The sequence below is a fragment of the Oncorhynchus mykiss genome, chromosome 18 (assembly GCF_057628025.1).
Source record: "Oncorhynchus mykiss isolate SJ-2025 chromosome 18, ASM5762802v1, whole genome shotgun sequence".
Lineage (NCBI taxonomy): Eukaryota > Metazoa > Chordata > Actinopteri > Salmoniformes > Salmonidae > Oncorhynchus > Oncorhynchus mykiss.
Window position 1 is genome coordinate 33,206,905 of NC_143039.1, and position 25,957 is coordinate 33,232,861.

Genomic DNA, 25,957 nt, shown 5'->3' on the forward strand with positions numbered 1-25,957 from the left:
GGGGTTCGATGGAGAGATCTGTCTCCAGCAGCAACACTCTTCCTGGGCAACACAGTGTGTCAAGTGCCCAGAAGACAAATAAAAAGAGAAGAGAGAAGAAACAACACAGAAACCGATCTATAATGCACTCAGAGTCCCTGGAGTGGACAAAGGAGAGAGGATACTCCAGGACACAATGCACGGCTCAATGATAAAGTACTTGAAACCAGGATCAAACTCGATCCTTACTAAAGCAAACACACCCTCTTTCTGTTGCTTTTGGAAAAAATAACTGCAGCATTTCTAAGGCCCTCTCAGTCCTACTCTGCAGTTCTCATTGATTGTCTGTGGTCAGGTATTGGCGTATTGTATTCTATTCAAGTAGGGCGGCAGGTAGCCTAGTGGTTAAGAGCGTTGGGGCCATCTGTCGATTTGCCCTTGAGCAAGGCACTTGACCCTAATTTCTCCTGTATATCTCTCTAGATTAGAGCGTCTGCTAAATTACTCAAATGTTATGTAAAATGTAAGCATTGCTGTCACCAGGTCACTCAACAACCAGGTCACCACTCTCTTTCTCAAGATTGCTGCTCGCAAAGCATAGGTACAGAACCTATATTTGCCATTAGGGAAATGGCCTGCCCTGAATGGTATGGAGCAACCGTTTCATATTTTATATGCTTTCAATGCACTAGGCTGCTGTGGTGACAAAAAACCTGGAAAGCTTCCTAATTGAGGAGTGGGTTGTCGTGACCTAATGGGGGAGTGCTCAGTGGTTCAGTTCCAGGGCTGATGGTGAATCTATAATGCATATAGTTTTGTGTGCTACGGGCTGTGTCCAAATGGCTTCCTATGTAGTGCACTACACTTGACCAGGGACCATTGAGCTCTGGTCAAAAGTGGTTCACTTTGTAGGGATTAGTGTGCCATTTGGACCGCCTCTGTTGTCAACTGTTCACACAGGGGCTAGGTATGGTGTAGAGAGGGATCATCTGCCTTCTATACATATGAGCTCCATCCACACCTTGAAAACATTCCCCCCTGGAATGGAGTGGGACATGCAGGAAAACACTGGGGAAGACCTAGGGGCTAGCCCTGCTTCTTCCTGTTGATCATGCTACAAGCATGCATGGCTGACTGAGGAAACCAAAGGAGAAGAAGAACTCTCAGAAAGGATTTCATGTGGGTCATTAAAGATGAAAACGGGCTAGTGAGGGAGGCAGACCGGAGGGATTGGTTGGCTTGGGTGACCCTGCACATCTGTCATTGGGCATTACATCCCTCTTTGGTTTCTGAACACTCTCCCCATCATTCTAAAGTAGATAAACATGTACAGGATATACGCTGCCGGGGACTGGAATAAAACCCTGTTATACTTACATCCATTTCTAAAGGCAAATGTAAAGGAGAAGCTTTGTAAAGCAGGAACTACTTCCAACATAATATTGCATGTAAAAGTCCCCCAGTGAAAGATTGACATATTCCTGAATTAATGCTCCCAAGAGGGTTCATTCAAAAATTGCGTTTCTATTCAATAAACTTTGTCAGGCTGTCACACTTCATTAGACAGAGATTGTTTGTAACTTGGCAGGCATTAGAGTGACGAGGCAGGGGGCTGTTTCTGTCTGGACTCTGGACTGTCTAGCTACGCCACAGAGGGTCTCTCTCCTGTCTCCACCAACCAACACCTTGTCTATTATGGTCCATTGTGTTCAGTAGGGCAAAGCGTACCAAAAAGGTTTGCCACAGAAATCCAGGTCTAACTCACTCAGTTTCAAAATGTGTTCTCCCATTTCGTTGCTTCTGAACACAGAATACACATACAGATGATATGATACACATACAGGAGACATATAGGAGAGAGACAGAAAGGAGATAGGAAGTGATGGAGAAAATGGCGTGCTAGTTTCGTTGAGGGAAGTCAGTCAGACATGCAGAAAGAAAATGGATGCCTGTCACTGTCTGTCCCCGCTGTTGCTAGGTGTAGTTATTCTAGTCTCCAGCGGGGGATATCAATATGTGTTTGTTTGCTTGCTCCTAGGTCAGTGTTCACACATTGCCATTGTGCAAAAAGGGAGAGATTGTCCAGGGGATGAAGGGGTGAGAGAAGCGATCAATGAGGATGGAGATAGAAGCACTCTCAGAGAGACTGTCTCACTTTCTGGTTGGGTGGTGCATAGTCACTCCCGTCTCCAGGGCAAGTCTGTCTGTCTCCTCAAACGTCTGTCTGTCCCACTTAGGTCTGGAAGTATTGGAGACAGCGTCCAAGATGGACGCCCATTGTTTTCAACGTAATCTACTCACGTTCGCATATGCCGTTTCGTGGTTGTTCTTTTTTTGTACCGGGACTACTATGCCTGCGCACTAGTCCGGATGAGACGGCAGGATCGTGCGAACATGCTCCGGAACCTCTGCCAGCTGGGCTCATGACATCGGAGCATGAATATGAAATGTAAATATCTTCGGCTGAGTGATTTAAAAAAATAAATTGGCCTCAGCAACTAATATTTGAATAATTCAATGGATTTTTTGGGTGCACAAAGGTGATGACTAAAAGTGTTTTATTATGAATTTTCGAATTATTGGGCCGTCGATGGGAATTGTCTTTCTGGGCCGTACTTCAGTTGAAATGCAATACCGAAGCTGTCCTCTGGGAATTCGAAAGCACGCTTCCAGTCTGGCGCCTTGGTTTGTTCCCCTACAAGTCTGCCTGTCTGTCCCTAAATGTGTGTCTGACCTTCAGTCTCATAACTGTCTGTCCCCTCAATGTTTGTCTGTCCCCCACAAAGTCTGTCTGTCTGTCTCATAACCTACTGTCCAGACAGCACAGCAGCCATTGCCTTTAACGGTGTTTCTGTATAGGCACAGGAGTGAGCTGTGAGACTTGTGGATGAAGAAATGATGAACCTTCGTATTAGAACATACACAGCCCATTTTCAATTGTGATTTTAACACCCAATGTTTTAAAAAAAAAATCAACACCTTTAAGTTCATAGTGTACATTACAGAACCAATCAGAAATAATTGTTCAATTAACACTTTTCAAAGAAACAAAATAATATGAGCACAAACATACTATGATTAGGATGAACTGTGATTGCACAAATCCTTTATTTCCAGGATCAAATAGTATATTTTAACATTTGAACTGCATTTTTTGTTTTTTTGACATCTACAATAACTTTGTGTTAGAATATCAAAATAAATTCAATAAATTCAACGTGATAAAAAAAAAAAAAGAACATTGACACCATTGTATCTTTAAACATAAAAATCTGGGATGTGAGTCTGCAGTTTGTCACCACTATGGCACCATATCCTTGAGAGTAAAAGTCATAAAAAGTTCTCCAAACATGACTTTGAAATAAAACACAGAACTGTAGGTATTGTAGTCAATATAATATTGAGTCCGAAATTATTTTCTACAAGCCTACTTTCTGTGCTAGAGAAAAATGGCTTGTAAGGACCAGTGCTTTTAAAGTAGTGCTTGCAACAAATGTCATAAAAAATACCTTACTATTTACACAATTTTTTTTAAAAGCAGTTGTTGTTATTGATTGTCACCTTGCTTTTTTATTTTTTTTTTTACATACATCTCCTGGTTGATTTAAATAAATCTATTTTATATAAGAAATGTCTGTATACAAAAAAAGACAAACAAATATAAAGAGAGGCAAGTCTGTAAATGCGTTTGTTTGTGACATTTATGTAATAAGTTACATCCCAAATGGCACCCGTTCCCTATATAGTGCACTACTTTTGATCAGGGTCCATAGGGCTCTGGTTAAAAGTATAGCACTATGTAGAGAATATAGTGCCATTTTGGATGGAGATAATTCTAACGCTACCAATATTAATAAAAACTATTTTCCAGCACTTTTTAATAACGAAATACTGCAAATAGGATATTTTTACAACTCTTTTACAATATACACAACACATTCAACATTGCAACTTTTCAATACAGAATCTCTTTAAAAAGACTTGTCCTCTCATTTGGATCAATGCCCGTGAGTCTGCGTGTGACCAAGTCAATCCTCATGGAACAGGGTTTTCAGTGCGATACACCAGTGTTTCCACGCTTTTGACCTATTCTAAAGCTAGCCCAGCTGACTCAACTCGTCAACTAATCATCAAGCCCTTGACTAAGTGAATCAGGTGTGCTTGTTCAGGGCGACAACAGAATTGTGAATCTTCTGGGGGTCCCCGAGGAGAGGTGTGAGATCCACTGTGATAGATGACCATGACGGAATCACCTGGGGCCCTGTAAGAGGGGAGGCCCACTGAAACAACCTTTCTCGTCACGACAGAAACTGCCGTTCCCGTTCCTCTTGCCCTCGGCAGCGAATACAGTTTGTTTTTTTAGCTCAACTTCATTTCAATTCAGGAAATCAACTTGAATCCAAATGTATATTTTTCTCAAAGCTTTTCAATGAGGAATGATGGATCTGGAATTTGCTTGTTTACTTCTGAATGTAAGCCATCTCCTGCTGTATTACGGGACTTGATGTAATGAGTGATTTCACACTGTAGCCAGTCAAGAAAAGAAGAAAATGCTTCGTTTGATTTGAGTGCCATTTAAATAAATACACAACATCATTGCACTGGTAACGTAAACTTCTTCCAGGCTAAAATGCAGCATGGAAGTAAACAAAACCCCAAAACGGTCATCCCTTCCTCCGATCTGCTCTCCCTCTTCATATTCAGATACCATTTGACCATAATATGGGATCTGTTTCACATATCCAATCTCAATAACCCGTCAGAGGACAACCTATATACTCTTTTACCAACACGTAGATCACCAAAGCCGGAATCAATTCCTCTTCCTCTCTATGGGCAGATGACACAACAAAACATAACATTTGTAAATCTACCTCACAATAATTTCAGACATCCAGCTCCTTCAAATCAATCAAATCATGTCTCATCATTCTTCATAATGAATATTAATCTCCATATCAATCCTTCTCCATCCTTTCCATACTCACATTCACTTTCCCTCCTTTAACAAGTTATACTGTACTGAAGCGCAGTACTGTAGCTATGACAGTGGTAAAACACGTCTCTTATCACAGTCTTGTTAATCATCTTTGTCCGAAACTGTGTTTTGTACACCCATAAAGAAAAACAATGAAATTCACAGTGGTGAAGAAATCGCCGCTCTCTCAACCATACCCTTCATAAAAAATGTGTAACATGAGAAGATGCATTTGGTTTCCCCTGAGCTGTGTGCCAGTGGGGAAACTACTGTCATAGTGCAGAGAGACACTATGCTGAGCTCTTTCACTGAGTCCTGAGTCCGCCGTACACAAATGAAATGGAGAGAATGTTACATAGAAAGTCGTAACATCCACAGTTCAGTTTAAATTCTCCTCCTCTGTTAATTTTTTTGTGCCCCCTGACAAAATGGTCCAATGGTCTCTCTTTGCACTGACCCCCCCCGTCTCAGAGGTAGAAGCCAGTAGTCTGTGGGTCTCGAAGGGTGGGCAGGGTCTGTAGGGCGTCGGGCTGGGGTTGGAGACTGTCGCTGGCTGTCTGGCCGTTCACATTGGGCAGTAGACAGCTCCCTGTGTGAGCCACATTGGTGTCGTTGAGGATGCAGCCGCTCTCCATCTAAACACAGAACAACATTAAAAAATATCATTGGAGCTGTATGCATATGATAGGACACAACAACCCCCCCCCCAAAAGACAAACTAACTCTAATCACTACACTGGGCTCTGTTCTGTGGCATGTCTTTGACACCATTCACTTAACCTTTCACTGCAGTGGGCTGAATCAGGGTCGGTAGTCTTAAACAAATCTACTTTCAAACAGAAGTGTCCACCTCACACACACATGGTTATGAGCTTAAACAAGAAGAAGACACCAGGTCAGATATAGAGTTGAAACATATTACATTTTGAGTTTGCATCCCAATATGACACTTTATATACATCACAGAAGACTGAAATATAACAAAACCGTGACATAAAAACATATTTTCTGTCGGTTTTTAGAAATAATGTTTATTATGAAAAATATGAATAAACATTGAGGACACTAGGTCATTTGACTGCAGGTCAGGTCAGCCAGAGAGCGGAGTTGGGCAGAGCGGACACACACACACACACACACACACACACACACAGGTCAGTGGACAGGATGGATGGAACTAGACAGCAGAGATAAAGTAGCTAACTGTAGCTTGTAGTAGTTGCTAATACACTAGCTAACTACACAAAGTAGCATATCCGCCAAACCAACAGAGTACTGACACTGGTACACACACTGAGCTCCACTCTCTATACTCCATAGGTGTGAGTATGTACTTTGTGGCTTCCCTGTATGAGGGAATCCCCTGTGTGTGTCTGTTGTGACAGTTTCTACCATCGGCCTAATTGTAATCCTGCTTAGTGGGCCCTAAATGGATTAGCTAGGCATCATCCATGTAGAAATCCTAATAGGGCCACCTTATATAGGCCCCCCATAGGGGCAGGCCAGCAGGACACTGCGCACCTGCAGCAGGACAAACCCAGCCAGGTTAAGGTAGGCCAAACTCAACTAATCTCTTAATGCTACTCAATCCCAAATCACATCAACACCCCTAGCTGGGGGGGTAACAGCACCCCCTGTGGTGGGATGTGACACTGCACATGTAGGCACGCACCCATGCGCATACACACAACATTGCCACACATTCTTCTGCCCCTCTATGTATTAGGTAATGACGATGGGAGAATTGTAGGTCAGGACAGCTCATGCTTGACTGGCTAGCTTGGCTGTATGTTCCTCTGGGGCGTGGTCGCTGACCCTGAAGGAAAACACAGGGAAGGCGGAGTGGGATATGGGGGGCAGCAGTCGCTGCCTGGGAGCTTTAGCTCTCATTGTGGGACTTCAACCTTGTTCTATTCATTACAGTTCTTCACCATCGGCTCTTCTCTCTCTCCCTCAACAAAGAGACCAACCAACTCTATCGTTCGTTACCCTTCATGGATCTTGAAACATTAATTCAGCACAACAACAAACAAGGAGAGGAAGATGGTGTCCAGCATGCAGAATGGACTGTGTGCTGTACTAATGTCCAGTTCGCCTTGTCCTGAGGCCTTGTTTTGACCGACTGGGCCCCTGTGTCCCTCCCTGACAAGCCTCCTGTACTGTATTAAAAAATAAAAAGTTACAAATGCACAGAGGCGCGCGCGGGTCCTAATCTCACCTTCGTCTCCAAATGTATGGAGGCTTGTTGTGCAATTAAAACCGAGCGTCTTCACTTCAACACGTTAGCAACTGGTACAACTGGTACAAACGTGTGTGTGTGTGACACACACACCGCGCTTGATACACTCTTAAAAGCAACCTCATTCAATACTCAACGGAGCTGGGACCCTACATGACCCGAACACAACATATACAGCAACTGTACAGTATGAGACACCCTGAAGGAGCAGCCATGGACATAGCCGACACTAGTTCACTCCCAGTCAGTGTCCTGATCTGAAGTCATGCTTGACATTATCAGCTTTTGAACAGATTGTAAGGCGGTCCCTGCAGACCAGAGCTGCTTCCGTCACAATCACACTGCGGTAGGATCAGACCCGGGCATTTAGGTCAAGGCTATGTTGTGCTACCCGCAAGGAAACAGCCCTGGCAGGAGAGGGTATTCCTACTGCAGTCGATGCTCACGTCGACAGAATCCCTTCCAACGGTTGACTTGATCGTGGCGCAATCCTGAAAGATCCAACGCCACTCCATGGGAGACCTACGTTCCTCTCCGTTGACAGATTCTCCACTCATCTGTTTCACATCACACGTCCGCTCACGGCGATTGATCTTACATTGAACTGTAAAGCAGCAGCCGAAACAAGCCCGAGGCAAGGGCTTCCCAGTGCTATATCAGTGCCTTCACAGAGAACCATCGCTTTCATGACATCGAAATAGTGCTCCCAATGCTGGGATGTCAACCATTAGCAAGACAGTCCCACAAACATACAGTCACAGAAATTCACCAAATATTACAAAAGAAAAAGACATAAGAATTATCCATCTATGAGCATCTTGCTTTATTCTTTGACTCTTACCTTGCGGTGAGTGGCATCTTGGGAAGCGGGGCGATTCAAAATGCCGTAGGCGCCCAGAGAAGGCATGGTGTGTTGAGGCTGTGACAGCCCCAGGATGTAATCTAAGGAGTTCTGTGTGGTGGGGTACTGGCGGTGAAAGTAGGCGGATGGGACCTGTGGAGAATGTTGTTTGTGATGCTCCAGACGGTCTGAGGGGTTAGCAGTCACCCCTCCTTGTCCCTGGTAGTGACCTGTGCCCCCCACCGTACCCCAGTTCATCACCATGCCCACGGTAGTCGAAGCACCCGTACCGTAATCCGTGAGAGTGACCTCACCTCCTGTAGCGTGTGAGAGGGTGTCCGCGCGCCCGTTGGTGTAGGAGACGGTGCAGGCTCCGTTAGCGGTCAGTTTCAACTGGTCGTCGTAGCCGTACCTCTGATAATCGGGATCAGGGTGCACCCCGTTGAGAGCGGCACCGCTGTTGCTACTTGCCTTCTGCTGTTTGAAATGGCACTGAGGCTGAAGCTGGACCTGTAGGTGCTGGTTCTGCTGCTGCCACTGGCTCTGAAGATGGATGATGTTCTGGTGCTGGTGGTGTTTGAGCTGCCCGGACCCTTGAGGCCCCAGCTGGGATGTCTTACCGTTGACCAGGGGGTGAAGGCTGTGGCAGTGGTCGTCCAGCCCCGCATGCAGATGCTCCTGCTGGGGAAGCCAGTGACCATTATCGACCACGGTTAGTGAGTTTGTGTGCTGCAGTGTGTCTGGCTGGCTTGGCGTGGGGACGTCAGTTTGTGTCGGGGGCCAGGGGTATTTTGCCAGAACGGGCTTTACTAAGTTGAGGTGCTGCTGCATCTGCTGGGAGAGCTGCACTATGGGTGGCTGCTTTGGTAGTCTGTGAGGGGGTAACGTGGGTTGGGGGATAGGAGGGTTAATAGCCTGGGGGTGGAGGGTAGAGATATGCATAGCGGGGGTGGCTTGGTTATAAAGGTTAGGGATAAGGGTAGAATTAAGGATAGGGCCAGGGGGATGGGTTGTGGTTGGTGGTATGGACACGTGACTGTCCCCACCCTGGCCCTCCTCGGTCTTGTTCTCCAGCGAGTCGTGGATGTAGGCGAGGATCTCGTTGTTGGTGAGCAGGTCGTTGAGCGAGGGGATGTAGTCCGGATCCATCTCCACTCTGATCATCCTCTCATCCAGCAGCAGTAGCTCCAGATCCTCTGCGTTCAGACCCAGGTTCTCCAGAGCAGAGAACAGCTCGCTGATAGGAAGACATTTATTTTATTTGACAAATTCAAAATACATATAGACTTGGGAGTACAGCAATGCATACATGAAAAAAATATTGGAATTAAAAACAGAAGGGCAAAAAAATGGAAAGCTTGGGCAAGACTGGCTGTACATTGGGCAGTCCAAAGGGACATTACACTCAATTCAAATTGAAAATACTTATATATATATAATACATACAAATATACAATCACCTGTTAGAGCATGTCTCGTCCCCCTCCAGAGATAGTGAGTCCAGGGTGGCGAGTAGTGGGTCGAAGCTGGATGGAGGCTCCCCGTTGGGGCCAGTGGAGGAGGTGGTGACCACGTTGGGCACGGAGCTCCAGCTCTTTCCCACACCACCACCCAGAGGGCCACCGCTATAGCCTCCACTGCTCTGCCCTTCCCCCTCCCCTCGCTCACTAAACAGACTACTGTGGAAGGACATCTTGGGCTCGACGGCTGGTTGGCACACGTACACGGACTCATCCTGCCGCATCAATGCCCCTAGCAGGGAGCTGGGGTCCAGTCCACCGTGATCCTTCGACGAGTTCTTGTCCAGCTTGGCCTTCTTGGACTTGGTCTTGCCTTTAGTCTGGAGTGAGTCGGTGAGGCCGTGGATGGGGTAGCTACTCTGGTAGAGAAGGGCCTCGCCCGTGGCGAAGGTGAAAGGGAGGTGCATGGAACGCTTCCTCAGGTGCTCTCCTCCCTCCTCCTCCCTGGGTACGAGAGGATGGAGAGAACCAATCAGAACACACTTTCTGTTTAGGATAAAACTCAAGCAAAGTTAAGGCTTTGTGTCCTTAAAGTTGGTGGCAGCTTCATTTTAACAGTGTGCAGCAGTGGTTCCCAAACTAGGGGTTGTGACCCATGTCGGGTTGCCTGATATGAAAATGGGGTTGTGGGAGAATTACCAAAATCCCGGTAAAAATAATAAATAAATAAAATATATATATCTTCTTTGTCTCTCAAAATCATTATAATGTGGTTAACTTAAAAAATCTGAATGAAAATTATTCATATCTAAAAGTTAAGATTCCAGGACAGAGCGCCCTTAGATCGTGGGAAAAGGCCGCCCTTGACGGTTGCACTTGAATCATTTCCACGGTGAATGGCTGAGCCCGCTACGCTATGAAACCACACACTATTGCAGAGACGGACATTACTGGCCGCAATTGATATGGGGAAAACAATGTGTGGGGAGACAGAGGCACAGAAACTCACATCAATACCTTTGTCAGATAACACTGTGAAACTAAGAATTCATGCTATAGCAAGCAATCAAGAGGAAACTGACTGAACGACTCAAACCTCCCCATGCTCTCCAAATAGATGTTAGCTGTGCGGGCCGAGATGCCCATGCATTAACTTTGGTTCGCCGCATGTCGGGGGATGCTATTGACGAGGGCATATTGTTGTCTCACGATTCTCAAGCATGATACGGCACAGAGGACGTTCAATGTGCTGAAAAACAGACTCCAAATGGGATCGAATGGTGGGCTTTTGCACAGATGGGGCTCCATCTACCATGGGATGGTGGGCAGGCCTCTGCACTTTAGTTATGACTGCGTCTCCCTTTGCCAAATGGACGCATTGTATGATACACCTATCAGGAATCAAGGTAAGACCCAGATGCAGACTGTCGAAGTAGCAATGGTTTAACGTTCCAGAGGCAAGCAGAAGACAAGTCAAGGCAGGCAGAGGTCGGTAATCCAGAGGGAGGCAGAGGTACAGGTCGGGGGGCAGGCTCAGGGTCAGGCTTAGGGTCAGGCTCAGGGTCAGGCTCAGGTAGAGTGGTCAGGCAGACGGGCCCAGGGTCAGGTAGAGTGGTCAGGCAGGCGGGCTTAGAGACAGGCCAGGCAAGGGTCAAGTCTGGGAGGAATAGCAAAAGAGAATAGAAGCAGGAGTACGGGAAAACGCTGGTTGACTTGAAAAACATACAAGACGAGCTGGCCCAGAGAGACAGGAAACACAGGGATATATTCACCAGGGATAATAAGTGGCACCTGGAGGGGGTGGAGACAATCACAAGACCAGGGCGTGACAACACCCACTGAGCTATATTGGATACACAGAGAGCAACTGGTGGCAAAAGAGCTGAGCGTAGAACATTGCAAACTACATTGCGCACACCTGTTCACAAAACTATTTGGGATATGGGATCAGAGCATGACAATGTTGTATTTCACTCCGAAGCTTGGTGGTTATTGAGGGGGAGTGTTGGAAAGATTTTTTCAAATTGAGAGAGGAATGGTTGTCATTCGCAATGGATTTAAATGACAAACTTTGTTTACTTTCTGTGTAATGAAAAGAAAATGTGTCTCCTTGCCTATGTAACAGACATATTTGGGGAACTGAACAAATTGAACACAAGCATGCAGGGGAAATACAAACAAATGATATAACAAAATCAGCGAAATCTGTGTGATCCTGGTTCAGTTGACATGCCGGGAAGTGAAATTGAACAGCTGTTCAAGCTGCCATGTGACCGAATGCTGCAGACAATGCATTCACCGGTCACTATGGAGATGTTTTGGTTCTTGACTCAAAGGGAATACAATGCAGTCTCCCTCAGAGCATTAAAACTCATGGTGTGCTGATTCAGAGCCCTCATCTGCATTAAAACCAAATATCGATCCAGGTTGGATGTGACAGGAGAGATGCGGTACGCACTGTTGACCACGCCCCCTGACCCTGAGACGCTCAGACACAACATGGGGATATGGGATATATATATATAAGATAAATGATTTAAATGATTGACTGCCCCACATTAAAAAAGTAAACATTTCCTGTGAATTACATTTTTGCCCCCCATTTATTTGGGGTCGCGAGAATTTTATTAACATGATGAAATCCAATCTACTGTCCTCCCTCTTACTCACTGGGAACAAGAGAAGGACAAGACATAGCTTACCAGAACACTAGGGACTACTATTTGGACAAAAGTCCCTAACACTATGGACTAAAGAGCTCTGACTGTTTAGGATTACACATTACATTCACCTCATTGAAATCTTTCATACAAACCAAGACCGCAAATTCTACAGTGCTAAATCAACTCTATAGTGTTACATTTAACACTCAGAAAAGTGTTTAGGGTTAAAAATGTATTCAAAACATCATTGGGTTATGGATGGGGGGGGGGGGGGCTAAAGCTGCACTTACACCAGGGGCCTCTGGGTGGCGATAATGTAGTCAGGCTTGCCGTTCTTGTAGACCAGTCTGGCGTTGGCTTGGACCCACCTCCAACGGTTATCCTTAGTAAGCAGTCTGAACACAGTCAGCCCGCTCTCTCCTGTCTTGATCACTGGAACCACATAAGACACTGAGTCAGGGGGATGTTTCAGAACCAAATTATTGTATGGTCATAACTGAACATAGGCTATTATGCACATAGGCAACACAGTGCATATGTGCACCCATGCATGGAACCAACCCCTACACACTCACGACGCTTACAAAAGCAAGTCTGCCGAAAGATGCTGTTTGCATGCGAGTGTATATGCACCATCACACCTCTAAATGTACACACGCACACACACACACACACTCCTTGATCCTTCACCCAATTGGCCTATTGTTGTCTTTGCAAGGCGTGTTGTGGAGTAGAGCACGTCTCCATTGTGCAGCTTTCCGGAGTAGGTTCATGGTGGCGCATGGACACAGGTGTGAGGCGCTGTCGACCCATTGTTCTAAAGAGAGGCTTGCAGTAAAGAGATTTGCAGACACGGCAGATTTACACCCAATGTGTTCCCCTGCAGTGCTGCTGAAACTCGTGTGTCACTTTCAGTGGACACTGGTGGACTTTGGATCTGTATTCCATTCCTGATATGGATATGTGGCCCCAGTTCACCACTCTGCTCTGTTCACTGGTACTCTGCTCTAATCTGCTCTGGGTTTTGCACAATCTCCTCCATAATCTGGATTATGTGTAAACATATTCTCCACTCTAACCAACCATGTGTCCCACAGAGACGGGTTGGTTGTTTAGCAACAAAAACCGTTGAGCGCGCAACTATGGGGCAAAACAGACGGGATCGGCTTAAATTGCTGACAACATGTAGACTACATTTTGTTTCCAAATGTTAATTGAAAGCATGAATTAATTTGCACAATGAGCACCTGACTCTCAAAGACATCGTTAGAGTTGCTGGTTAGCTAGCTAGAGAATTTTTTTGCCATATTAGAATTGACATGAAATCTGTCAAAACACCTCATAACAAGACATGGTATCAACAACAAGATAAAACTAGCTGGAACACATTCACCTACGGTTCCCCACAAGGAAGCTTTTAGCCACTGTTGCTAGTTACCCAACCGCTCATAATCATAAAAACCGCGTGGCTTCCGGCCACGTCGATGTGCGCGCATCATTTTTGTGACGTTTGTCAGCCAACGCCGTCTATATGGTTTGTCCCAATAATCCCTCCTGAAGTGTGCACTGGTTCACTACTCTCAACCAATGTAAAAGCATTGGATTGCTGTAGGCATGGGCTAGAGGGAGTTTAATATACCAGTCATTTCCTTTCAAATCCATGAAGGGAAGCGAACAAGTGTACACTTTGGTAGAAAGGAGAGACTATTAAGGACGCAACCAGACTTCCACTAACTCTCGGACAGTTTGCCAATCAAAGCTCTGCCTACATGTCTTTTAGACATACCGACCTACTACCATGGACTACTTTCTAAAAGAAAAGAAGGGTTGTGAGTCAAAAGTTTTGAAAAGGCAGCATATACTGTACTGAAATAACCATCTGTCCAACAATGAATACTGGATTTTTGTTGTTGTTGATATTAACATCATGCTTGTCTTTGCACTCACTAGACTATTTTAACACTTTCATTAGGCAAATTGTCCCCTCCAGTATTTAAACTCAGAGAGCTCAATTTGTTATGTACTATAAACTCAGAGAGATGGAAGGGGAAGTGATATTGTAAACTTAGAGAGATGGGGGAGTTACATTTGCCATCGACCACTGAGCAGTATGGAGTGTGTGCAGAGCAGTGAAGCTGATGCTTAATGTTCCATGGTTAGAACAGGGTCATTGTGTTTACATGCTACTGTAAGTAGGACACTGTTACTGCTGACCTCTCTCTCTCTCTCTCTCTCTCTCTCTCTCTCTCTCTCTCTCTCTCTCTCTCTCTCTCTCTCTCTCTCTCTCTCTCTCTCTCTCTCTCTCTCTCTCTCTCTCTCTCTCTCTCTCTCTCTCTCTCTCTCTCTCTCTCTCTCTCTCTCTCTCTCTCTCTCTCTCTCTCTCTCTCTCTCTCTCTGAGGTGTGTGTGGTGTCAGTCTGAGTCTGAGATAATATTTCTCAGAGGCAGACTATTAGATAGCTCTATGTAGTACTAATATTTAATTGTTTTTATCTTTATTTAACTAGGCAAGTCAGTTAAGAACAAATTCTTATTTTCAATGACAGCCTCGGAACAGTGGGTTAACTGCTTTGTTCAGGAGGTAGAAGAACAGATTTTTATCTTGTCAGCTCGGGGATGCGATTTTCCAACCTTTCGGTCCAAGTCCAACGCTCTAACCACAGGGCTACCTGCCGCCCCACAAGTATACACTACATAAGTATGTGGACACCCATTCAAATGCGTGGATTTGTCTATTTCAGCCACATCCGTTGCTGAGAGGTGTATAAAATCGAACACATAGCCATGCAATCTCCATAGACAAACATTGGCAGTAGAATGTTCCATACTGAAGAGCTCAGTGACTTTCCATGTGGCACTGTCATAAGATGCCACCTTTCCAAGTCAGTTCGTCAAATTTCTGCCCTGCTTGAGCTGCAACCGGTCAACTGTAAGTGGTGCTATTGTGAAGTGGAAAGGTCTAGGGCCACACAAGCTCACAGATGGGACTGGCGTAAAAATCATCTGTCCTCGGTTGCAACATTCACTAACGAGTTCCAAACGGCCTCTGGAAGCAACTGTTCGTCGGGAGCTTCCTCTTCAGAGGGGAGACACTCTTGACCCAAACTGCTACAGACCTATATCTATCCTACCCTGCCTTTCAAAGGTCTTCGAAAGCCAAGTTAACAAACAAATCACCGATCACTTTGAATCCAACCGTACCTTCTCTGCTATGCAATCTGGCTTCTGAGCTTGTCATGGGTGCACCTCAGCCATGGTCAAGGTCTTAAACGATATCATAACTGCCATCGATAGGAGACAATACTGTGCAGCCATATTCATCAACCTGGCCAAGGCTTTCGTCTCTGTCAATCACCACATTCTTATCGGCAGACTCAACAGCCTTAGTTTCTCGAATGACTGCCTCGCCTGGTTCGCCAACTACTTCTCTGATAGAGTTCAGTGTGTCAAATCGGAGGGCCTGTTGTCCAGACCGTGTCGTCTATGGGAGTGCCACAGGGTTCAATTCTCGGGCCAACCGTCTTCTCTGTATACATCAATGAAGTCGCTCTTGCTGCTGGTGATTCTCTGATCCACCTCTACATAGACGACACCATTCTGTATACTTCTGGCCCTTCTTTGGACACTGTGCTAACTAACCTCCAGACAAGCTTCAATGCCATACAACTCTCCTTCCATGTCCTCCAACTGCTCTTAAATGCAAGTAAAACTAAATGCATGCTCTTCGATCGCTGCCCTCACATGCCAGCTCGTCCAGCATCACTACTCTGGACGGTTCTGACTTAGAATATGTGGACAACTACCCAGGTGTCTGGTTAGACTGTAAACTCGCCTTCAAGACCCACATTAAGCATCTCCAATCCAAAATTACATCTAGAATAGGCTTCCTATTTTGCAACAAAGCATTCTTCACTCATGCTGCCAAACATACCCTCGTAAAACTGACTATCCTACCGATCCTCAACTTCGGCGATGTCATTTACAAAATAGCCTCCAACACTCTACTCAACAAATTGGATGCAGTCTATCACAGTGCCCCATATCCTACCCACCACTGTGACCTGTATGCTCTGGTTGGCTGGCCCTCGCTTCATACACGTTGCCAAACCCACTGGCTCCAGGTCATCTACAAGTCGTTGCTAGGTAAAGTCCCGCCTTATCTCAGGTCACCATAGCAGCACCCACTCAGAGCACGTGCTCCAGCAGGTATATTTCACTGGTCACCACCAAAGCCAATTCCTACTTTGGCCACCTTTCCTTCCAGTTCTCTGCTGCCAATGACTGGAACTAACTGCAAAAATAGCTGAAGCTGGAGACTCTTATCTCCCTCACCAACTTCAAGCACCAGCTGTCAGAGAAGCTCACAGATCATTGCACCTGTACATAGCCCATCTGTAAATAGCCCATCCAACTACCGCATCCCCATACTGTATTTATTTATTTTGCTCCTTTGCACCCCAGTATCTCTACTTGCACATTCATCTTCTGCACATCTATCACTCCAGTGTTTAATTGCTATATCGTAATTACCTCGCCACTATAGCCTATTTTATTGCCTTACCTCCCTTATCTTACCTCATTTGCACACACTATATATACTTTTTATTATTATTTTTTTCCCCCTACTGTATGTTTGTTTATGCCATGTGTAACTCTGCATTGTTGTATGTGTCGAACTGCTTTGCTTTATCTTGGCCAGGTCGCAGTTGTAAATGAGAACTTGTTCTCAACTAGCCTACCTGGTTAAATAAAGGTGAAATAAAAATAAAAAGTGGAAACACGTTCTCTGGAGTGGTGAATCACGCTTCACCATCTGGCAGTCCGACGGACGAATCTGTGTTTGGCGGATGCCAGGAGAACGTATCTTAACGCTACATCCATACAATTACATTTTAGACGAGTCTGTGCTTCCAACGTTTGGGGAAGGCCCTTTACATGTTTGTTTTTTTATAAAACATTTTTTTTTGGGGGGGGGGGGGGGGGGGGGGGGGTAGATCAGCTTTAATATTGCAGATAGATTGTAGATTCCATCAATTTAATTGTCTGCATTATTTTCAATCTCAAATATATATTTTTAAAATAGATTTTCCTTTTTTTATTTTGCCGTAACCCTACTACCCCTCTCCTAATTTGAGTAAACTAGTGGACAACAACACCTAGGCTTCTACTTCCAGCTTATTCATAATATATACAGTACCAGTCAAAAGTTTGGACACACCTACTCATTTGAGGGGTTTTCTATATTTTTACGAATTTCTACATTGTAGTATAATAGTGACGAAACTATGAAATAACACATATGGAATCATGGAGTAACAAAAAAAAGTGTTAAACAAATCGAAATATATTTTATATTTGAGATTCTTCAAAGTAGCCACCCTTCGCCTTAATGACAGCTTTGCTCACTCTTGGCATTCTCTCAACCAGCTTCATGAGGTAGTCACCATGAATGCATTTCAGTTAACAGGTGTGCCTTGTTAAAAGTTCATTTGTGGAATTTCTTTCCTTCTTAATGAGTTTGCGCCAATCAGTTGTGTTGTTACAAGATAGGGGTGGTATACAGAAGATAACCCTATTTGGTAAAAGACCAAGTCCATGTCATGGCAAGAACAGCTAAAATAAGCAAAGAGAAACGACAGTCCATCATTACTTTGAAGGTCAGTCAATCTGGAAAATGTCAAGAACTTTGAATGTTTCTTCAAGTGCAGTCGCAAAAACTATCAAGCACTATGATGAAACTGCCTCTCATGAGGACCGCCACAGGAAAGGAAGACCCAGAGTTACCTCTGCTGCAGAGGACAAGTTCATTAGAGGTACGAGCCTCAGAAATTGCAGACCAAATAAATGCTTCAGAGTTCAAGTAACAGATACATCTCAACCTCAACTGTTCAGAGGAGACTGCGAGAATCAGGCCTTCGTGGTCTAATTGCTGCCAAGAAACCACTACTTAAGGACATCAGTAAGAAGAAGAGACTTGCTTGGGTCAAGAAACACAAGCAATGGACATTAGACCAGTAGAAATCTGTCCTTTGGTCTGAGGAGTCCAAATTTGAGATATTTGGTTCCAACCGCCATGTCTTTGTGAGACGCAGAGTAGGTGAACAGATGATTTCCTCATGTGTGGTTCCCACCGTGAAATATGGGTAGAGGAGGTGTGATGGTGTGAGCAGTGCTATGTTGGTGACACTGTCAATGATTTATTTAGAATTCAAGGCACACAACCAGCATGGCTACCACAGCATTCTGCAGTGATATGCCATCCCATCTGGTTTGCGCTTTAAAGGACTATCATTTGTTTTTCAACAGGACAATGACCCAACACACCACCAGGCTGTGTAAGGGCGATTTAACCAAGATGGAGAGTGATGGAGTGCTGCATCAGATCACAATCACCCGACCTCAAACCAATTGAGATGGTTTGGGATAAGTTGGACTGCAGAGTGAAGGAAAAGCAGCCAACAAGTGCTCAGCATATGTGGGAACTCCTTTAAGACTGTTGGAAAAGCATTCCAGGTGAAGCTGGTTGAGAGAATGCCAAGAGTGTGCAAAGCTGTCATCAAGGCAAAGGGTTGGTACTGTTAGCAATTTATGTCATTCTTCAATAACGCAAACTCCAAAGCAAATCAGGGGGAGAAAAATAGGTTTATTTGAGAAGGACATACCATAGATGTTATGCTAGGAGGTAGATGTTCAGTCTCCCGTCCTCAGCTTTTCTCCACAGAACAAAGGACAGGATGCCATTTATAACCCCCCCCACCCTAGCCTGGGGTTGACCAATCAGAAGTCCTTGCTGTACATCTGGGCCAAATACCATTAGTACTCTAGTTTTTATTCCTCTCATCCTCTGCGTTGTGTATTTATCTTCAAAATATTCTTATTCACCTTTGAAGAATCTCAAATATAAAATATATTTTGATTTGTTTAACACTTTTATGGTTACTACATGATTCCATATGTGTTATTTCATTAGTGTTGATGTCTTCACTATTTTTCTACAATGTAGAAAATAGTACAAATTAAGAAAATCCCTTGAATGAGTAGGTGTGTCCAAACGTTGCACTGGTACTGTACATTTTACAGACACAATGTGTTTTACAATAGTTATTTTTTGTTGGTTTTCAATCCCGTCCTTCAGCTACCATCAAACCCCTCCCATCTATCGCTGAAGCTCATCCAGTTTGATTTCTATTTTGCTATATAACTGTGCTGTTTCACAAAAGCTCTGAACCTATACACATTTTATGGACACAGTATATTTGACATGAGTCATCTTGTTGTTATTAATCCCACCCTGTAGCTCCACTCATCACCTCCCATCTGTCTCTTAACACCATCTCTTTTTGATTTCCATTTGCCATATATTTTTCAACTGTGCTGTGATGTTTCACAAAAGTTTCCTGTTTCAGCATGACACAAAGAGAGGTCCATACAGAAATGGTTTGTTGAGATCGGTGTGGAAGAACGTGGAAGAGATCGGTGTGGAAGACGGGCCTGCACATAGCTCTGAACTCAAATCCATCTTTGGGATGAATTGGAACGCCGACTGATCAGTGCCGACCTCACTAATGCTCTTGTGGCTGAATGGAAGCAAGTCCCTGCAGCAATGGTCCAACATCTAGTGGAAAGCCTTCCCAGAACAGTGGAGGCTGTTATGGTAGCAAAGGGCGGACCAAGTCCATATTAATGCCCATGATATTGGAATGAGATGTTCGACGAGCATACTTTTGGCCATGTAGTGTACATCAAGTTAAATTGTCAAGTTACTGTTCTAAACCAATGTTATTTGGAATATTCCATGATTACTATTAAAGGTAGAGATGTCATAGTAAAAGCCTTACTGCGGACGTGGTTCTCAGCACAGTAGAGCATATCAGCTGCATGGATAAACTGGTATCCAGAGCCTCGAACCCGGAGCTCAGCCTCAGTGTAGCCCAGCACGATCTTCCCCCTGCAATGCAATAAGATACACAAAAACACCATTATTATAGACGAGACAATAGTCGTCTATTATAGGCATTGGTTAAAGCTCAGTGTTAAATATATGACACCAACCTCAATGAAAATCCCAAATCAACTTGTAGGTATGTACACAACACACTCATCTGCCTCTCGTCATGAGCCTTTCGTCCTTTACCGAGAACCACATGCCGGATTTTTTTTTATAGGGCAGTTAGCAATTGATTTTTAAAAGTATTTATTGCGCCTACATATCTTAAATTCTAGACGCTGGATTAAAACAAGTCTAAAGAGTCCATAAAGTGACTATTGGGCTTTAGAAAAACGCCGGCTTGACTAAGTTTATTAAATGTATAAATTATCGCTCTCACATGCACATTTGCGTCTGTTAAGAAACAACGATCATCTACCTTTTTTGTAGCTGACAATACTAACATCTTTAGCCGAAACTCATAGTCCTAACACTGGGTTGGTTGCTCGGCAACAACATAGCTGGTTGCCCCACCTGCCAGTCATATGAAGTGTATATGAGCAAACGGATATTTTGATTAGCTAGGTAGCTAACGTTACTTGTACAAAGTCCAGCTGCTAGCTTCTGTAGCTAACACCAGTCCGCTGAAAGCTAACTAGCTAGCCAACAGGCAAATACAGGTAGCTAGCCAATGAACGTGGTTTTGTTTTGATTAGATGGGTAGCTTAGCTGGCTACCGTAACATTATACGAGTAAGATGAGCGCTAGCGTTGGTAAGGTAAGTTAGCTAACCAACAAGTGATGAAAGCTAGGGTTTTTCCACATAAGGCTAAAGTCATCATGTGTAAACTGCTGATCTAGACACTTGCGTGTAAATTGGAGCACAAACAAATATGCACAAATAAACTAGCGAGTGTCCTTGGCAGCTATGATAGCCAATTAAATGTATCTAGCTAAGTAACCTTAGCAAACGTTATACTGTAACATTAGATAACGTGTATGGTCAGTTCATGCACCACAATATATAATTAATTCTTACACAAAACATAACTAGTTAGTTAACGTTAAGTTTAAAACCACCGAACTTTGGGAAAACTGCCACGCTAATCACATTCATCTGCATTGTACGTACCAAGCTACGGTAACGCTAAAACGAGGTAGCCAGATTTCAGACAGGATAAACACTGCAGTTAGTTACGCTACATTTCCCCAGACTAAGAACAACCAAGACCAAAACAGAAACCATAGCCAAGAAAACAAATAGCATTGTTAAGAAATAGTAAGTTAGCTATGTTGAACTTCATATAGTAAATGGTTGAACCCCAAACACACACGCAAACAGAACCTCGGTTGTGCATGCTTACCAGACTGACAGCATCGCTGTTTCAAACACTTCTCGTAAAAATTCCAGCTCCAGCATAAACTGCCTCTCCTGCCGTCTTGACATTTATAATCCAAATGTGTGCTGACTGATCAACACAGTGTCATATTACTTTTCCGTGTGTTTACAGAAAATCTGAAATTGCCATCCACAAGTAAAACGTAGTCAGGGGGCTCCAAGCGCTGCACCAGGTTAAAACAACAACATCATAATCATTGCTTGCTTAGTGACTTCTTGTGTGCCAGTCAGTCTCATAGACTAGACGTAACATAGTGAATGTTTATCCAGGACACTGAAATAAGTATCTTATGTTACGTTTGGTATGGTTACATCAGACAGAAGGTTTACTTGAAGGAGACTTTTCCTATTTCTGATGTAAATCTCTATTTTTGATGTAAATGGCATGTTCTCAAAAACAAAACCAAATCACAAAAAAAGTGTCTGGACCCTTCTATAACATGCCATCACAAATAGAGATTTACTTCAGAAATAGGAAAAGTCTCGAGGGTGGTTGGTCGGGGTGGAAGGATGGGCATATAACGCAGATGTCTAGCAACTCAAAAGTTGTTCAAATCTTGAACAACTTTAGCATTTTAGCTAACTACCAACTTTGCAACTACTTACTACTTTTTAGCTAATATACTTTGCAACCTTAACCCTTTAACCTCACTTCTAACCTTAACCCCTAGCCTAGCAAACGTTAGGCACCTAGCTAACATTAGCCATAACACATTGGAATTTGTAACATACCATACATATTTTGACCATTCTTTCTTTTATAGTTTTGACAGCCCCCTCCCTCCCGACACACACACACTTATTTACATTTATTAGGTAGCTCTTAAAAGAGCCGTTGACTTTGTGGAGAGGCAGGCAAGGGGTGTGTACTACTGTGTGCATCTTGCTAGAACGGAGGAACGATCAGCTCTCAGACTCTCAAGCCATCCCTCCCTTGGTTTTTGCCTTAGCACCACAATTATGATTCAAATAACCAACTCATTATCAAGTTTTGATTATTGGAATCAGCTGTGTAGTGCTAGGGCAAAAACTAAAACTTGCATCCAGGGGGGACTACAGGACCAAGTTTGGGAAACCCTGCCCTACGGTAATGCCCAAGGACATAGTGATTTATGGCAAAGTGGCCAACTGTGTGCATGCGCCTGTCACGGAGAATTGCAAACACCAGCTGGTTGACAGAGTGCCGGACCATCTCTATGCACTTGTTGATGTCCTCCTCCCACTGAAACATCCAACTCCTCTACTGTGTGATGACAGAGTAGACCACCGATGTCCTGGAAACATTTGGATGACTACCTCCTAATCAGCTGGTGTCTGACGCACCAGGGCTGTCCCCTTTATGTGTCCCAAGACATTTCCACCGAGGTGGATGACTATGATATATTCACAATCACTTCTCGCCTTGGCAAGAAATCATTTTTCAGAATCCTTCCATTGCGGACAGCTCATCCATATTTTGCGCTCCTGTAGTCATCTAGCCAGCTACATTGTATAATCGCATAGTAAATATTTGCTTCAGTCTTTGTTTCCTTGCTCTTTCCTATTTGCTTTGAGCAATTATCAGTAGGAGTATAAGCTGGGATCTTATCAATAAATTGATTGATAAAACACATGACATTGTGAGGGTTCACAAGGAGAGCATGTGTTATGTTGTATTATAAACTGGGTGGTTTGTGCCCTGAATGCTGATTGGCTGAATGCCGTGGAATATCAGACCGTATACCACGGGTATGACAAAACATTTATTTGTACTTTTCTAATTACGTTGGTAACCAGTTTATAATAGCTATAAGGCACCTCAGGGGTTTGCGGTATATGACCAATATACCACAGCTAAGGGCTGTATCCAGGCACTCCGCATTGTGTCGTGGAAAAGAACAGCCCTTATATTGGCCATATACCTCACCCCCTCTGGTCTTATTGCTTAATTATAATGTTGTATAATAATGTTGCATAATCACCTTCCGTTGTAAAAAACGCAGAAATAACATTTTAAAAATATATTTTTAAGTGAGAATAGGCATTGGTCTGAAGCCGAAAAAAGAAAGGAAATTCACGAGCACCCATGCTCCACCAAGGCTTTCCAGCACACAGCTTTCACCTACTACAGTATCTATGTTGATTATGTACTTCAAACTATGTATCATTTGGCTGTATGTATTTTTAGACCTAGGCCTATTGTAAATTTGTATTAATGTTGCTTCACCATCTTTATTGCAAAAAGAAATACAAGTACAAACATAACTTGTTTGAAACACAATTGGTTCTGAGCTTATGTCAATATTACACAGGTAAGCTAACGGTTACAGAAATCAGGCATGTAGACAGGCTCTATCTATCTGAGCTACTATGTCCAACACACCACCTGTTGTTATGTTAGGCACCTACTGACCAAAAAAGGTTGTTATTATGATATTTTTTTTTCAATTACATGGTTTGCTAAAATAAAGGTTTTAGGAAATACAGGCATGCACCACATTACTACAAGACAAAACAGCTCAATAAAGCCTGATGGTCTCAAGTATTTATAGCAAAGCTTGCTTTCATTTAATAAAAAATGCATGAAAAAGTAGCGTAATGAGAACTTCTCACTGTGGAGTGTGAAGAATCAAATACTTTACCTTGCATGTGGTACAAATCACATTATCGTGGAAGCACCTCCTGCAAGAGTATGAATTCGACTGTTTGAGAAGGTTTGAATCCTATTCATCCTGCCTACACATAGTTTGAAGTACAATACCAACATAGTTATTGTAGTAGGTCAAAGCTGTTTGCCTGAAAACCTTAGTAGAGCATGGGCGGAATAGGTATTGTGGTGCTCGTGACTTTCCTTTCTTTTTCGGCTTCAGATTATTCTCACTTAAAACACTTTTTTTGTTTTTTATTAGAGACAGGACATCAATGGCAGTGAAAATATGTTTGAATTACCACTACTTCAAACATATTATAGCCAGCCACATGACAAGAAATTGCTCTTCACAGTAAGAAATACCCTAGCAACACCCCAGCAGGCAAAACTGGTTGAAATGACATCATTACAACCAGATTACAACGAGTTCCGTTTTTAAAAGGGGTTCTAATGAAGTTAATTCAACCAGGTATAACCGGTGGAACTTTAACAACATCCCATCATAATGTGAAGTAAGACTGAATAGTGTGAGCATACTTGGCATCGCAGGCCATGGGGGTGAAGTCCAGCTTGTGTTTGGTCCTGAAGATCATGTTCTTGGTCCTGATCTCCAGGATGGATGGAGGCTGGAGGGGGGTAGCGATGGCAAACAGGGCCAGCTGGGGGGGCACGTTGCAGCCGTCATCCAGGTGGCAGTTCTGGCCATGCAGGAACTTCAGACGGCCCTGGAGGGTCAGGGCCTGGGGAGAAAAAAAAAAGCTGGTTGGTCCAGGCTTCCTCATACAGTATTCGTTTGGAAACCAATAGCCGAGTATTGAACGAGACTTGGAAGGATAGCAACGTGAGACAACAGTAGTACTAATAGTAAATACTATTCAATTAGTAATAGTAAATACTATTAGTAAATACTAAAAGTATACTATTGTATTACTAGTATTAAAATAATAAAATAAAATATTAGTATGTAAATAGTACTAGTATTTGTGCACTTGACTGAGCTTGTCTGGTACCAATGGAATAGTTTCAAAAGTGCAAAGTGTAAACCCTGCCCATCTGACACCACAGACAGAGGAAATCGAAAAGATGAAAGTATTTGAAAGAAAATGGATACTAATTGAACCCAGGTCTGGTGTAGAGCGGTGCAGCTACTGTAAGACATGGATGTACTGCGCAGTATTTAGGCCTGTCGTCCCATTGATGGCCTTTAAGATGTGCCGAGATTTGTTGCATCCTGGAGGGAGACGCACTGATGGATCAAAACACAGTGTGCGTTTTGAAGAACAGTGTTTTGGCAACTTTCCATCCCTTAAGTCACTGTCCCTCTTCCACTCTCCCTCCCTCCCCCTTCTCTCCCTTCTCCCCCAGTTTGTCCCTCTGATCGTGGAGCGGTGCTGTAAGCTGGTGGAGAACATGGGCATGGAGTACACAAGTGTCTACAGGGTGCTGAGCAACAACACCATCATATCCATTAGACCAAGAGGAAACTCCCTTTAGCCAAGTCGCAGGCATGGCTTCCCCATCACGAGACCATGATCAACCATGAGCACGAGTCATGTCTGCTACACACAAACACAGTAAAAAAAAAAGTCAAACAAAGGAAACTCATATTCACATTTTTCCAGACCTAAAATGACCCTTGTGTCTTTCAAGGTCTAGCTTATCTTATGACATTATTTTTTTTTGTCCATATGCAGCCGTTTTCATCTTAATATTAAATCATTTCTGCGTGACAATTAAACCTTACTGTAACAGTTTTCCAATAAAATTGTCAAAAATAATCCAAAATAGCTTTTTTGGGACTGTCTGGGAGTGGTCTGAGTGAGGGACCTAATTGGAGGGGCTT

General features: G+C 43.7%; 1 protein-coding gene and 1 long non-coding RNA gene across 3 annotated transcripts in view; one reads left to right on the forward strand and one right to left on the reverse strand.

Annotated features, from left to right (window-relative positions):
* Positions 1-3,068: 3,068 nt before the first annotated feature.
* The window catches only part of LOC110495916 (aryl hydrocarbon receptor), a 77,881-nt gene continuing 54,992 nt past the window's right edge, over positions 3,069-25,957 (reverse strand). Inside the window, exons 8-13 of one of the 2 annotated variants that reach the window (XM_036952418.2) lie at positions 24,652-24,854; positions 19,998-20,107; positions 12,451-12,592; positions 9,498-10,001; positions 8,038-9,274; positions 3,069-5,592 (exon numbers count right to left, since the gene is read on the reverse strand). In XM_036952418.2, coding sequence (XP_036808313.2) covers positions 5,425-5,592; positions 8,038-9,274; positions 9,498-10,001; positions 12,451-12,592; positions 19,998-20,107; positions 24,652-24,854 — 2,364 coding nt within the window. In that variant the 3' untranslated portion in view covers positions 3,069-5,424. Of the gene's footprint in view, positions 5,593-8,037; positions 9,275-9,497; positions 10,002-12,450; positions 12,593-19,997; positions 20,108-21,450; positions 21,723-24,651; positions 24,855-25,957 lie in introns of those variants that run through there. The other variant, XM_090208235.1, reaches the window with a different exon arrangement.
* LOC149975477 (uncharacterized) lies at positions 20,626-25,889 on the forward strand. The gene is made up of 2 exons (XR_016488407.1): positions 20,626-20,864; positions 25,480-25,889. It is a non-coding gene; the product is annotated as an uncharacterized LOC149975477 (long non-coding RNA).